This window comes from Symphalangus syndactylus, chromosome 3, assembly GCF_028878055.3.
Source record: "Symphalangus syndactylus isolate Jambi chromosome 3, NHGRI_mSymSyn1-v2.1_pri, whole genome shotgun sequence".
NCBI classification, from domain to species: Eukaryota; Metazoa; Chordata; class Mammalia; order Primates; family Hylobatidae; genus Symphalangus; species Symphalangus syndactylus.
This window is the reverse complement of record NC_072425.2, coordinates 33,370,043-33,386,109: the sequence shown is the minus strand read 5'-3', so window position 1 is coordinate 33,386,109 and position 16,067 is coordinate 33,370,043. Positions and strand designations below refer to the sequence as shown.

At 45.3% G+C, this 16,067-nt stretch overlaps 1 protein-coding gene and 1 pseudogene across 1 annotated transcript; one reads left to right on the top strand and one right to left on the bottom strand.

The window, feature by feature from the left end:
• The first annotated feature begins 10,727 nt into the window (after positions 1 to 10,727).
• Positions 10,728 to 11,309, top strand: LOC129478469 (large ribosomal subunit protein eL8-like). The gene has a single exon (XM_063636136.1). It carries the CDS (start codon positions 10,908 to 10,910, stop codon positions 11,265 to 11,267), a length of 360 nt encoding a protein of 119 aa, XP_063492206.1. The 5' UTR covers positions 10,728 to 10,907; the 3' UTR covers positions 11,268 to 11,309.
• A 44-nt stretch (positions 11,310 to 11,353) lies between these two features.
• On the bottom strand, positions 11,354 to 15,105 carry LOC129478468 (leucine-rich repeat-containing protein 37A3-like; annotated as a pseudogene).
• Between the last annotated feature and the right edge of the window lie 962 nt (positions 15,106 to 16,067).

Here is a 16,067-nt window from a genome sequence, read left to right as displayed (position 1 = left end):
CGTGTGTGTGCGTGCGTGCGTGTGTGTGTGTGTGTGTATGTGTGTAGGGGGGCTGGGGACTTCTGATAGTAAAACCCCTAACAGAGCTTTGTCCAGGTGACACTGGACCTGCGCCTGGGGTCCTCATTTGGAGCCCCGGGGAAATATGCCCCATGGGGGAACCAGCCCTGGCATCTGCCAAGCAGGCCAAAAGGGGCCAAAGGCAGGGCCTGGGGAGGCCGCAGCCCTAATAAGCCCCCGGTGCTGGCTCCGATCCCTGGGCTCCCCGTCAGCCCGGCCGCTTGCCCGCAGTGCAAGCTTTCGCCCAGGGCTGGGTTGCAGACGCCCTGCCTGTCTGTCCCCAGTTCACCTGCTGAACACCTACTCGCCTTCCACCAGCCAATTCAAGGTCACCTCTGTGAACCCTTGCCAGACTCCCCCAGGCAGGAGTGAGCACTCTTGCCACTGAGGCACCCCACTCATCACACCCTAGCAAACATCAGGCCTTGACTCGGCCTCTGCAAGGAGAGGTGGTCTCAGGCAGGGGTTGAACGTGAAGCCAAGTCGTTGGTATTAGACGGCTGCAGATTCGAAGCCTGCACCTGCCACTTACTAGTGGTGTAGCTTTCAAAGACTTACTTACCTTCTCCTTGCCTCACTCAGTCCAGCCACCTGCAAGATGGGGATAAGAAGAATGCCTAACTCCCAGTCATTATGAAGATTCAATGTCTTTAATTTATTTATTTAATTTTAATTATTTTGAGGTCTTGCTCTGTCAGCCAGGCTGGAGTGCAATGGTGGGTATCATAGCTCATTGCAGCCTTGAACTCCTGGACTCAGGTGATCCTCCTTCAGCCTCCCTAGAAGCTGGGATTACAGGCCCACCACCACATCTGGCTCAGTGTCTCTCCTTGTAAGGATACCCGTCATATTGGATGAGAGCCCCACTTGTCAGCCTCAGTTTAACTTAATCACGTCTTTGAAGGCCTTGTCTTCAAATACTGTCAAATGGATTAGGGCTCGTGAATATGGCCTCATTTTACCTTAATTACCTCTTTAAAGGCCCCATCTCCAAATACAGTTACATTCTGAGTACTGGGACTTGGGGATTTTAACACATGAAATTGGGGAAGACACAGTTCAGCCCATAACAGAGTGTGTGGAGCAAGTGTGGTGGATGCATACCACAGGATATATGCAGCATCAGAAGCACTGGGTTCAATGTACATAAAGCAACTTGGATGGACCCTAAAAACACAATGCCAAGAGTTGAATTCTTCATACTCATCAAAGTTTGTGGCACTTTATCCCCACTGGTCTGCTAAGTTCTTTCTTTCTCACTCTCTCTCTCTCTCTCATTAATTTATGTAACTTAAAACAAAACAAAACTCCATGCCCAGGCTGGGTGCTGTGGCTCATGCCTGTAATCCTAGCACTTTTGGAGTCTGAGACAAAAGAACCACTTGAGGCCAAGCATTCCAGACTTGCATGGGCAACATAGCTTTAACCTGGGAGGTGGGGGCTGCAGCGGCTGCGATCCTGGCACTGCACTCTAGCCTGGGTGTCTAAGTGAGATCCCGTCTTGAAAGAAAACCAAAAAAACTCCATTCTCTGCTTTTCTCCTTCTACTACAGGCAACTACTGTAATGTGTTTGATGTGCATACAGTTTGTTTTTTTTTTCATGTTCTTACATAATGTGCACTGTGGGCATATACTTTTAATTTATAGAAACGGTATTGGGTTACATATCTCATTCTGCTTCTCTTTTTTTTTCTTTTAAGATAACTTATTATAGAATCACTCTGTTTCTTTTGGATATTAGAAGTGTTAATAAAATTGCAGGCATAAAAATCTTTGCAAAGTAAGAATAACAGAAAAAAATGCCGGAAAACACAGAGTGGCTCACATATTTACTCACTTGTCCTTAAACTGAAGATACGGATAAGATTGGGCCACACCAGGTCAAACAAAATCTCTTTCCCATCATGATGACTCAGTCAGTTTTAAAGGCTGCAGTTTGTCAAGTCATGGTGATTAAGTTAAATCATGGCTGTTACATACTCGCATACAGAGAGTTAGAATATGGAATAAAGGATCAAGGAAAAAGATTTTCCTTTGCTTTACCCTAAGATAAAACTCTGTTCAATTCAGTTCTCTGATTTTAGGTTTCAATGAGTTCTGATCTAACTGTGGAGGAAACAGTTCACTTAAAACAATAAAGTAGTAACAAACAAGTAATTTAAAAATGCTTTTTATCAAATAATTCAGACAATACAGATGCTTACACTATAAAAAGCAAAAGTCATTGTTAATCTGTTTGATGGAAATTTCTTCCGGATTTTTTTTTGTACTTTAAAAACAGACAGACTTGGTCAGGGGCGGTGGCTCATGCCTATAATCGCAGCACTTTGGGAGGCCAAGGTGGGTGGATCACTTGATGTCAGGAGTTTGAGACCAGCCTGGCCAACATGGTGAAACCCTATCCCTACTAAAACTACAAAAATTAGCTGGGCGTGGTGGTGGGCGTCTGTAGTCCCAGCTCCTTGGGAGGCTGAGGCTGGAGAATCACTTGAATACAGGAGGTGGGGGTTGCAGTGAGGCAAGATCATGCCACTGCACTCCAACCTGGGCGACAGAGCAAGACTCTGTCTCAAAAACAAACAAACAAACAAACAAACAAAAACAGACAGACTTGTCCCCCACTTTTTTCTCTACAACTTCCATTTCGTTGCTCTGGTGGGATAATGCTTGAGAAATAATTATAACAACAAGCAGTAATATTTTTCTCATAATTGCAGAATTCCTGAATACATGTGGGACAATGCGTTTGAAGAGATTGATTATCCTCTCTGCACAGCACAGAGGAGATGCAATCTTGCACTAGAATAGCCCTTGGTATCCAGTATTTCTAGTTCTCATGATGACCCAAGGAAGGGTCATCAACAGATTCGCATGCCCACTGCATAGTAATAGACTAATTACACTAAGACAGCAGGGCTGCAGCAAAGAAAGAGTTTAATGATCACAGGGCACCCAGCAAGGAAGTGGAAGGAAATCATCAAATCTATCTCCCAAGAAGTTCTGGCCTGGGGCTTTAAGAGGATTATAGAGAGTGAGGGGCTGGAAAATTGGGGTTGCTGGTGGGTTGGGGCAAGGGGGATAAAATCATCACAAAGTAGAAACTGTATTTTTTGATGAGGTAGCTCCTCGGGGAGTCCTTCAGGTCAGCTGCATCATTGGGGTCCTTCAGCTGACATCAGTAGTTTCATCCGTATGCAGGACCTGAAGGAATATCTCAAAGTGAAAACAACATTTCATAATGTTCGAGTTGCTATTTAAAGAGCAGTTAAGGCGAACTATAATCTTGTAACTGGGTCTAATGATTCTAGAACAATAGGCACCAAAGTGTGAGGAAGCAGATGGGAGAGTGTGCCGGGTTAATGATGAATGCAGAACATGCTGCCAGCTTGGTTTGTTTTTGTTTCTCCCTCCCTCCTTTCTTTCCTGATTAATTTTATATATTTTTTGAAATGGAGTCTCGCTGTGTCTCCCAGGCTGGGGTGCAGTGGCATGATCTCGGCTCACTGCAACCTCTACCTCCCGGGTTCAAGGAATTCTCCTGTCTCAGCCTCCTGAGTAGCTGGGCCTACAGGCACACACCACCACACCTGGCTACTTTTTGTATTTTTAGTAGAGACAGAGTTTCACCATATTGGTCAGGCTGGTCGTGAACTCCTGACCTCAGGTGATCCACCTGCCTCAGCCTCCCAAAGTACTGGGATTACAGGTGTGAGCCACTGTGCCTGGCCTAATTCTATAAAGTTTATAGGGGCAGTTTCAGAAGCACATATTACCATCATCTTCCTTGGAGCCTCAGGAAACTGAAATTCTGAGAGGTAAAACAACATAGACAAGATCACATAGCTAGTCAGTAGCAGGGTTGAGATTTGAATCTCAGTCCATGTCAAAGTCCTACACTTTTCTCTGTTCCATTCATGTTGATAGCCCAATTCTGTTGCTGTTGGGGGTGCCACTATGCTGTGGATCTATTGGACTGAACAAAGGGGGCGAACGCGGGAATAAAAGACAATAGACAAAAGAGTATAGTTGGAAGAAGGAGTCGGGGCACCTAGCCTCTAGTGGACAAGGGCCCTGAGCTTTACACAGCCCTCCGTATTTATTAGGTAAAAGAGATAGCGAGAAGCGGGGGTGATTGTTGGGTAATTGTCATTGGGCCGTTTGGTTCACAGCAGGTTTGCGAGACTGCATCCTTTGAACGATAGGTGCTAATTTCCTCAGTAGGTAACTTTGGGGGAACTCACCCCCAATATTTCAACGTGAGTTGTTTCTATTTTCCCTAAGTGTCAGCCGCTCTGAGAAATAAAGAGAAAGAGTACAAAGAGTACAAAAGAGCCCGGCGCCAGGGAGTGACATCCCTCAGCAAAGCTTTTGGTGGCAGGGCAGTGTGAGTTTGCCCACAGCCTGCATTCATGATAAACAATTTGCTGTTTGATCATATAGCCTCCAGCGGAATGCTGAGTTGGTCATGTCCCATGGGCCTTCGGCTCCTTGCACATTCAGCCTTCCAGTACAGGTGAGGTAGACTCCTGTTGTAGGTAAGAACAAACTTAAGGAAGGTTACTAATGAGATTTCTGTAAACCCCTATCAGTGATGTCATTTCTGGCATGCAAACATGCTGCATGTCTTGGAATGTCATCTCATCCTAGCTTCCCCTTCCAGCCTCTCCTTCTACCCTCCTGTCTCCACGTGAGTAGTGTCTGCTATAATTCTGTGGTGGGACTTCTGCCTCTTGATGGATGGCTGGGCTGGGACAAGGGCAACGAAAGTACAAAAAAACCCTGAAACATCCTTTTGCGTCAGTCAGTAAGAAAGTGTGCAAAATATGATGGAAACACAAAAGAGTAGGGGATGTGTCAAAAGGAACGCAGAAACCACCTTAAAGGAGCTTCCATTGGCCAAATCTAAGACAATCTGCACATAAAAGCCAGCAATAAAATTAGCATTTTATTATTGTAGCACCCTACAATTAACGATAGCAATTAACATGTTAATGGTTAACCCTTAACAGTTTAAGGTAAAAATCAATCAATCAATAAGTAACAGAAAATATGTTAATGGATGAACATATTTTACCACCCCTAAAGTAAGTTACCAAGAGTTCATAAACACAGAAGTAAGAAAAGGAGGGCTGGGCTCAGTGGCTCACGCCTGCAATCCCAGGACTTTGGGAGGCCAAGGTGGGTGGATCACTTGAGGCCAGGAGTCCAAGACCACCCTGGCCAACATGATGAAACCCCATCTCTTCTAACAACACAAAAGGTAGCCTGGCATGGTGGCACACACCTATAGTCTCAGCTACTATGGAGGCTAAGGCACGAGAATCGCTTGAGCCTGAGAGGCGGAGGTTGCAGTGAGCTGAGATCACATCACTGCACTCCAGCCTGGGTCACAGAGTGAGAGAGACCCTGTTTCAAGGAAAAAAAAAGAAAAAAAATCCTGACAGTAGAATGCCACAGTTTTGAAACCATTTATTAATAATTGACTCAGGCAAGAATCATGAAAGCTAAAAGAAGGTGAAAGTTGAATAAGGAACAGAGTGTTTACATGTTCTAAACGTATCTCTTTGCAGATTGTTTATTAAAGGGGAAAAAGGTAACTTTACAGTAGAAAAAACTGACAGATAAGAGGTCAAAGTCAATATCATCAATGAGACCAACAGATATTCTCTGTACTTTCTCATATTATGCCTTGAGAAGGTCACAACGTCAATTCTGTGGTTTCCTGACTGAAATACATAATCTGGATTTAGCCATGAGGAAACAGCAGACACACTCAAATTGGGGGACCTTCTACAAAACAGCTAGTTTGTAAGCTTCAAAAGTGTCAAGGTCATGGAGTCAAAGAAAGGTTGAGGAATTGTTAAAGAGATACGGTAACAAGATGAACCTGGATTACATGGCTGGGGAGGGGCGCAGATAATTATAAAGATCATGGTTGAAACAACGGGTAAAATTTGATATGAACTAAAGATTAGATCAGGAGTTGGCAAACTGACCAAATCCAGCCTACTGCCTATTTTTGTACAGCCTGCAAGGTAATAATGGCTTTTACATTTTAAAAATATTATAGTAGGCCGGGTGTGGTGGCTCAAGCCTGTCATCCCAGCACTTTGGGAGGCTGAAGCACACAGATCACGAGGTCAGGAGATGGAGACCATCCTGGCTAACACGGTGAAACCCCGTCTCTACTAAAAATACAAAAAAAAAAAAAAAAAACATTAGCAGGGTGTGGTGGCGGGCACCTGTAGTCCCAGCAACTCCGGAGGCTGAGGCAGGAGAATGGCGTGAACCCGGGAGGCGGAGCTTGCAGTGAGCCAAGATTGCACCACTGCACTCCAGTCTGGGCAACACAGCGAGACTCCATCTCAAAAAAAAAAAAAAGAAATAGCATGAAGATCAGAGCTATCTTCTTGCACCTACCATCTTTCAAGTGCATTTAGCTTAACTAGTCTGTGCACCAGACTAGCATATTTTAACCTCATCAGTGGTAACAGAATGTTAAGAAGCTTGATGTAGCCAGTCCACAATGTACACAGATATCAAAACATCATGTTGTACTCCATAAATATTTATAATTTGTACTTGTTAATTAAATTTTAAAAATATAACTAGGTGCAGTGTTTCTGTGTCCAGGAATTTGTGGGATGAGAGGAAGGTAAATTTAAATTGAGAGCCTCCCCGTGGTTCTAATCCACTTGGGCAGAATCTCTCTGAAGCAGCCTCTGACTTGGCAATTTTCTATGAAAGAATTAGGGAATGGTGGCCAGGTGCATTGGGTCACTCCTGTCATCCCATAACTTTGGGGGACCAAGGTGAGAGGATTGCTTGAACTCAGGAGTTCAAGACCAGCATGGGCATCATAGTGAGAAACTCATCTGTACCAAAAAATTTTAAAAATTACTTGGGTGTGGTGGGGCATGCCTGTAGTTCCAGCTACTTGAGAGGTTGAGGTGGGAGGCTCACCTGAAGCTTGGGAGATTGTGGCTGCAGTGTGCTATGATTGTGCCACCGCCTTCCAGCATGGCTGACAAAGTGAGACTGTCTAAAAAAAAAGGAAAAAAAAGAATTAGGGAATGAATCAGGAATAAGATTAATCAAAGTTTTTTTGCTTTTCTTTTTTTTTTTTCTGAGATGGAGTTTTTCTCTTGTTGCCCAGGCTGGAGTGCAATGGTGTAATCTCGGCTCACTGCAACCTCCATCTCCTGGGTTCAAACAATTATCCTGCCTCAGACTCCCAAGGAGCTGGAATTATAGGCATGCGCCACCACGCCCAGCTAATTTTTGTATTTTCGTAGAGATGGGGTTTTGCCATGTTGGTCACACTGGTCTCGAACTCCTGACCTCAGGTGATCCACCAGCCTCGGCTTCCCAAAGTGCTGGGATGACAAGCATAAGCCACCGCACCTGGCCATAGATTATTTTTTTAACTGCCTCCCCGACCTGCCACAGCCTTATTAATTTGCTTATTTTAAGTTGTGAGTATATGCAAATGATGTTTTCTTTTCTTTTTTCTTCTTTTTTTTTTTTGAGATATTCTCACTCTGTAACCCAGGCTGGAGCACAGTGGCACAATCTCGGCTCACTGCAACTTCCACTTCCCAGGTTCAAGCGATTCTCGTGCCTCAGCCTCCCGAGTAGCTGGGATTACAGGCATGAGCCACTATGCCCAGCTAATTTTTTTTTTTTTTTTTTTTTTTTTTGAGACGGAGTCTCGCTCTGTCGCCCAGGCTGGAGTGCAGTGGCACAATCTCGGCTCACTGCAAGCTCCACCTCCCGGCTTCACGCCATTCTCCTGCCTCAGCCTCTCCAAGTAGCTGGGACTACAGGCGCCCGCCACCACGCCCGGCTAATTTTTTGTATATTTTTAGTAGAGACGGGGTTTCACCGTGGTCTCGATCTCCTGACCTCGTGATCCGCCCGCCTCGGCTTCCCAAAGTGCTGGGATTACAAGCGTGAGCCACCGCGCCCGGCCATTAATTTTTGTATTTTTAGTAGAGACTGGGTTCCGCCATGTTGGCCAGGCTGGTCTGAAACTCCTGAACTCAGGTGATCTGCTTGCCTTGGCCTCCCAGAGTTTTGGGATTATAGGCGTGAGCCACCGCGCCCCGCTAATGTTTAACTTTTCTCATTAAATACCTTGCAGAAAGACCCACAAGTATTTGTATACGTGGTGGGCAGAGCAGAAAAACTGGATTTAAAGGCTGGTTTGTCTTTTGACAGCTATGTGTACCTTTGGGTAAGACATGTTTTTTCTCAGTTTGTTGCTTCATTTTATCACAGGGTAGTACATATGTGTCCATAAGCTTGACTTGTGACATAATGTATATGAAAACAATTTCTGTCTTCAAAGTGCTAGACAAATTAGGGTATATTATTACTGATATTGTTATAAATAAAGTTTTGGTGTCACAAAAGAAATAGCACTCTAATATAAAATTTTCTTTTTAATTCTCAGCAAGGCGAGTGACTTCTATAGAAGGGTGCCCCCTTATGGATGGAGCAATGGTGAGTGCACGCCTGGACAAAGGAGGGGAGGGGGTTCTTATCCCTGACGCACGTGGTCCCTGCTGCTGTGTCGTTCCCCTGTTGGCTAGGGTTAGACCGCACAGGCTAAACTAATTCCGACTGGCTAATTTAAAGAGAGTGACGGGGTGAATGCTTTGGCAGGGAAAAATGTTTATGGCAGAGCAGGAAATCGGAATGAGTCAGGGTGGAGAATGAGCAGGTGATCGGAATGAGTTAGGGTGGAGTAGGTAATCGAAAAAGGTTGCTTTACGAGGAAGTTAAGTTTAAAAGTAGAAGGCAAAGAATTGAACGTACTAACATATTGATTCTTTGAAGAGAAATTTAGAACTTAAATCTAACAATATAGGGACCAAAGTGCTCTGTGATAGGAAAACTTTCAAGGAGAGAAAGAGCAGCTGACTGTATTCAATTTTCTCCATTTGCCCCCCAGGGCCACTCTCCAGCCTGCTCAGCATAAACTGGACCCCTGCCCTCAAGCTTCTGCCTGGTTTTGGTGGAGGTCTGATGCTTATTGATTCTCCCTGTAGGTTACTGCAGGTTGACTATGTCCCTCTAGCAAAAGCCACAGCTCTTTCAGGCAACCCCTGGGCGTGCCTCCCTCCCCTGACTCCTTCAGGCCCAAGGGGGAGCTTCTCAGGCTTCACTGGTTTCCCTGTTCCTTGCACACTGCCCTTTGGGTGGGTACAACATCTGTTTCCTGCTGAGAGACTGCTCAGTCTGATTTATGTATTTATGATAAAAAAAGGGATGAAAGTACATTGATTTTGAAAGAGAAAATGCGTTTAAAAAGTTCTAGACAAATGGTGTAAATTAATGAAAATTGGAAAAGGACCCCTCCACCTCCACCAAAAAAAAAAAAGGACATATGGAAGTAAAATGACATTTCGCCCTGTCACCATTGTAAGTATGTACATCACAACTCCCCATCATATAAAGGAGTTTTTTCATCCTGAAATGTAAACAAAAAGAAAAACTAGGGTTAACACCCAGTATACTGCTAGACCCCCCAAAAATGTGTTACTGGACCAACAGGTTCTTATGCTTGCTGTCCAGTAACAGATCAATACACAAAGCCAGCAGGGTTTGCAGCAGAGAAAGAGTTTAATGATCTTAGAGTGGCCAAGCTAGGAAATGGGAGGGGACCCTCAAATCTGTCTTGCCAAGGAGTTCTGGGCGGGGGCTTTTAAGGCGATTGTGGAGGGGAGGGGCTGGAAAATTGGGGTCATTGATTAATTGGGATAAAGGGGATGAAGTCATCAGGATGTGGACGCCACATTCTTTGGCGAGTTGGCTTCTTGTGGGGTCCTTCAGACCAGCTGGCGTCTGTAGTTTCACTCGTGTGCAGGATCTGAAAGAATATCTCAAATGGAAAACCTGACATATCACAATGTTCAAGATGTTATCTACAGAGCAGTTCTAAGGAGAGCTATAATCTTGTGATGGGGTGTTCCAGAAAACCTCTCAAACCATGTTTTTCCTCTGCTCTCACACCACTACAACAGCAATCATTAACACAGAAGAAGGCTTCTGTGACCAAATGTGTGGGGATTTCTTCCCACCACCAAGGGAGTAATTAATTCTGCAGTGAACACCAGCTGGGTGTTCTCCAAATCAATTTCAACACTGCCTACCTGGAGGCAGATCCCACAGGTTGAAGGCTCAGGGGAAACCAACATGAATATGGACATCATGCTGTTTGCTGTGCCATAAGTGATAAAGTCCTTTGCCTCTGATCCAGAAGTCTTGTGTCTTCTGTCAGCATCCATGAAACTGAGGCAGGCTAACTTGTTGGCTTTCAAGGGAAGGCAAAAATCTCAGTCCCTTCACTGTTCTTGACAATTATAAAGTACAAAGACATGCAGTCATATTTAAAGCAGCACAATTTGGCAGCCAAAAGTAGTTAAAACGCTACCTCAGGACTTCCTGTACAGGGGAGGGGGCCAGGCAGCCATTAGACAGCCGTTAGACAGCCATTAGACTGCTGTAAGCCGTTAGACAGCACAGCCCAACCCAAGGCTTTACAAATCCTGGAGTAGTCTCTCTCCTCCCACTACTGTCCAAGATGCCAAAAGGAAAGAAAGCCAAGGGGAAGAAGGTGGCTCCGGCCCCTGCTGTCATGAAAAAGTAGGAAGCCAAGAAAGTGGTGAATCCCCTGTTTGAGAAAAGGCCTAATAATTTTGGCATTGGACAGGACATCTAGCCCAAAAGAGACCTCACCCGCTTTGTGAAATGGCCCTGCTATCTCAGGTTGCAGTGGCAGAGAGCCATCCTCTATAAGCGGCTGAAAGTGCCTCCTGCGATTAACCAGTTCACCCAGGCCATGGACCGCCAAACAGCTACTCAGCTGCTTAGGCTGGCCCACAAGTACAGACCAGAGACAAAGCAGGAGAAGAAGCAGAGGCTGTTGGCCCGGGCCGAGAAGGAAGCCGCTGGCAAAGGGGACGTCCCTACTAAAAGACCACCTGTCCTTCCAGCAGGAGTTAACACCGTCACCACCTTGGTGGAGAACAAGAAAGCTCAGCTGCTGGTGAATGCACAAGACGTGGATCCCATTGAGCTGGTTGTCTTCTTGCCTGCCCTGTGTCATAAAATGGAGGTCTCTTACTGCATTATCAAGGGGAAGGCAAGACTGGGCCGTCTAGTCCACAGGAAGACCTGCACCACTGTCGCCTTCACATAGGTGAACTAGGAAGACAAAGGCGCTTTGGCTAAGCTGGTGGAAGCTGTCGGGACCAATTACAACAACAGATATGATGAGATCCACCGTCACTGGCGAGGCAACGTCCTGGGTCCCAAGTCTGTGGCTCGCATTGCCAAGTTTGAAAAGGCAAAGGCTAAAGAAGTTGCCACTAAACTGTACGCTGTGGAGTTTTCTGTACATAAAAATAATTACAATAATACAAAAAAAAATCCTGGAATACACATTGCAGTAAAAGCACAAAGCATACCTCAGCCTTAAACGACTGAAGAAGAATGTCAAGTAGTAGCAGGTGGGCAAGTGGCTTTGATTTTCAGTTTGTGGGTTCTGAATCCACAGAAAGACAGGATTGCATTCTGAAAACCTGAATTAATTATTGTCCTTACTTCAATGAGACAGAAAATTATAATGAAAATCATCACTATGCAGAGCTTAATAGCTTGCAGTGAATGCCAAGAATGAGTTCTCAGACAATTCCAGCTGAGTGGGGCGGGGGGCAGCTCTTCTAAGAGAGTCCGCCCCAGCACCCATGCACCAAGTATTTATTGAAAGGGCTTGTTAAACCACAAACATTCACTAGATGTCTTTTTTGAGGTCAGGTCGTGAGACACCTGTGGCCTTGTAAGAGCACTCAAACCGCATTCTCAGAAGGCTGTTTTCAGCGTTCCTTATCACACCACACACTCCACTCCCTGTCCTGTTTTCAGGGTCAAGGAGTTTCATTCTCATGCACAAATAACATACACACAGTGCCTCATTATTTTTCCATGTCCCGACCTCAAATGCCTTGTACGTAAGCTTGAATATGTTGCTGTGCGCCCCACACACACTATCTTTTTTTATTTTTATTTTTTGAGATGGAGTCTCGCTTTGTCACCCAGGCTGGAGTGCAATGGCACGATCTCGGCTCACTGCAACCTCCGCCTCCCTGGTTCAAGCGATTCTCCTGCCTCAGCCTCCTGAGTAGCTAGGATTACAAGCACGCACTACCACGCCCAGCTAATTTTTGTATTTTTAGTAGAGACGGGGTTTCACCATGTTGGTCAGGCTGGTCTCAAACTCCTGACCTCGTGATCCACCCACCTCAGCCTCCAAAAGTGTTGGGATTACAGGCATGAGCCACCATGCTCGGCCCCCACACACTACCGTAGTCACAGTTGAACGGAGTTCCAGTGGAATCTGCCTCAGCAGGATGATGGTATGTTGTTTTAGAGATGGTGCCTTCTGGCATAGTAGTGTTTTCCATAAAAATGTTTTTTTCAAAGTGAGTTTGTTGTTATAGCCATATGCTGGAACTTTTTTAGTGAGCTAAAAAAAAAAAAAAAAAAGGAAAGAAGAAGAATTTTGAAAAACAAACAGGATGAAGAGGATGAAAGCTAACTATTCAAAACCCCAGTATTACAGGTGAGTAGCTTACAGGTTCTTTTTTATTTCTTTGAGACAGGGTCTCACTCTGTTGCCCGGGCTGGATGGAGTACAGTGGTGCGATCACAGTTCACTACACACTCTATCTCCCTGGGCTCAGGTGATCCTCCCACCTCAGCCTCCCAAGTAGCTGGGACTACAGGCACTTGTCATCACACCCAGCTAATCTTTGTATTTTTTCTGGAGACAGGGTTTCACTCTGTTGACCAATCTGGTCTCAAACTCCTGACCTCAAGTGATCCACACACCTCAGCCTCCCAAAGTGCTAGGATTACAGGCGTGAGCCTTCGCTCCCGGCCTACAGTTTATCTTGTGTACTAATCTATTTCATTCTCTAAATGAGCAAAGTGGGAGATCATTGTCATGGCCAAAGTTACATGGCCAAGACAAGCTACGGTCTGGGAGTCCCAGGTTCTCCTGTGTGGGCACTTTCCTGGCATATGCTAAATGATGGGAAAGTCTGGGTCTCATGTTTCTGTGTGGTCCTCACCTCACTCAACTTCTGCTCTTTCTGTTCACTCTGGGCTTCCGTGCTGTCGTTGATACAGTTCTCAATTCTTGCTGCTCACCGAGAAGCTTCATCAGGAGGCCTCTCCTAGAGATGAGCTTGGCACTGGCCAGTTGCACATGGGTCTCAGCGCAGTCTGTCTTCAAGGTCCGGATAACATGAGAAACGAGACTTCTCACATCATTCTTGGGGATGAGGGACCGTAGCTGCTGGTTTAGCTGAATTTCAAACTGGTCACCTGGGGATGAGAGCAATGGGTAATTGAAGCTTTTGGGCTCGGGGGACAGGTCAGTGCCCACGTTGTTGTATTCCCACTGTGTTTCATTGGTTTGTTTAACAGTTGTCTCTAAGTTTAACGCAGTGCCAATGGAATCTGCCTCAGGAGGATGATTGTAGGTTGTGTTTTCAGAGATGGTGCCTTCTGGCATAGTAGCATTTTCCATAAAAATGTTTTCTTCAAAGGCATTTCTTGCAGTTGTGTTTTCTACATTAGTGTTTTCTATAAAAGGTTCTGAAAAGGCAAATACTTTTGGAAAAGGATTTTCCTGAGGACTCAGGTCCCCTAAAGATGAAAAATCCCTCGCTGCAGAGAATGGAGGCCTCTTTGCAAGCATCAGTCTATTGAGCGATCTTTTCTTTCTGAACTTTTGACTCTTTTTGACCTTGGGTGTTCTGTGGACCACACGGGAGTGAGTTTTATGAAAACAATAGTTTTTCTGGAATGTACGATTGGTTTAGCAGCCTTCATATTTTTAACTCTAGCCTTTGCGTCTTCTAAAACTAAAAAGGTGTGGGTTAAGTCTTTCGATCTGTTTCTGACCTCAGATAGGGCTTTTGCAGGGGTGGAGGCAGAAGGCACGCCCATGGAGAAGGGTTTCAGCAAAGAGGAGACTGCGGCCTTATGCTCTTGGATTCAATGAAGGCTTGGTGTAGACAGCATTTCCCGCTAACTTATCGGGCCCCTGCACCACGTGAGGCTGTTCCAGCTCCCTTGGGGCTGGACTCCCGAGCCACCCTGTTCCCTCCTGAGGCTCTGCTTTCCCACCTCTTTGAAGTGCCTTTTCTGGATGCTCCTTGGGCCCATGAAGACTCTGTTCACTCTCTGCAGGCTTTTGCCTACACTTTGAATCTTTGCCAGGCTATTTTCCTGTGGTTGGACAGTTTCTAATTTCTTTTCAAATATTTGGCATTTAAATTTGTTACCTAGAAGGCTGGGCTGTATAAGCATGGCAGTTTATTTTTTTTCCCTTTTAACTTCATTGATATTTTCTTGAATTTCTGCATCTAACACATTTTCCAGAAAATACAGCTTTCTCAATTTATTTTCATAAGTTGAGTCGTTGGATGCAGGTGGAAGAGAGGGGCTCTTTGTATTGTTTTTCAAAATACCCAGGAGCCTATCTCCATCTTATACATTTGAAAAAAACAGGTAACAACATTGATTCCACATCTTCTAGATTTCCCCCTGAGAAATAAGGCAGTATGTAGTTTAGTGCATCACTTTCATCATTGGTGTCTAGCTGCTCACTCCCGAAGCCTGACAAGTTGATGCCATTGCTGTCTGAGGGCGCCTCCGGCTCAATAGTCAGCTCAGTGCTCGTGTGCTTCTTCCGGGCTTTAACACCTTCATGAATGCTCCGTCTGGATTCCTTACAGATGCTTCTTCAACTGTCAAAAAAGAAGAGACTGCTCTGATAATGAAAGACGATGGGACGGCATGTGTCAGTCCACAGCTGTATGCCCCAGTCACACAGAGTAGTCAGTAATCATTCAAGTGCCATTCAGAGAGGAGAAACATACACCCAATCCTAAACCTATGAAATGGCAACAACAAAAAGAGGAAAAGACATCTTTTGAAAACATGGCCACCTACTTGGAACATTCCATATTGTGACATAGGGTTATGCCATAGCGTGCTTAGGATTATTCCATTGATCCCCAGGGTCCAATTGTCCAGCGCTCAGTCAAAGCCCAAGGTGGAAGACAAGTGCTTCCCTGATGAGCTGGCCTCTCTGCAGACTTCTCTGTACCCTGTGCTGTCCTGCCTCAGATGCAGAGAGAACACAAGGCTCCCTCTCTCCTTGTCCTCGGTGTGCCTGTGTTCCTGCTACCATCACAGCTGAATGCAATGAAAGGCGGTCCTCTGAGAGGAGCAGGGGCAGAGATGCTAAAGTGGAGGCCCCCTCCCATTGCTGATAGATTCTCATCTGGCATGCTCTCCATCCACCCACCCCATTCTCTGCTCCCACATATCATAGCCCCATCACAGAATACTGGGTGGGGCATAGTGGCTCACGCTCGTAATCCCAGCACTCTGGGAGGCTGAGTCAGGAGGATCACTTGAGTCCAGGAGTTTGAGACCAGCCTGAGCAGCATGGTGGAATCCCATTTCTACAAACAAACAAACAAAAAATACAAAAAATAGCCAGGCCTGGTGGCACATGCCTATAGTTCCAGCTACTTAGGAGGCTGAGGCAGGAGGATTGCTTAAGTCTGGGAGGTTGAGGCTGCAGTTAGCCATGATCATGCCACTGCACTCCAGCCTGGGTGATAGAGTAAGACCCTGTCTCAAACAAACAACCTGTCTTATTGTACAGTCATGCACCATCCAGTCTCTCCCCAGTGCCACTATGGTCCCCAGCTTATCTCCTGGTTTGGAGGGTACTTTTTCTTTTTTAATTTTCATCTCACTTCATTTTATCTGGTAAAACCAGGACTTCAGGAATAAAGTAGAACTGTACATTTCTCCAATCTCTTCTGCTCCTTTCAGAAATATCTCCAACTCAGGAGATATGGAAATTACCTTCTTTTCTTAAATTATATGGTAATGTTTTTGTCTGTTACAAAAA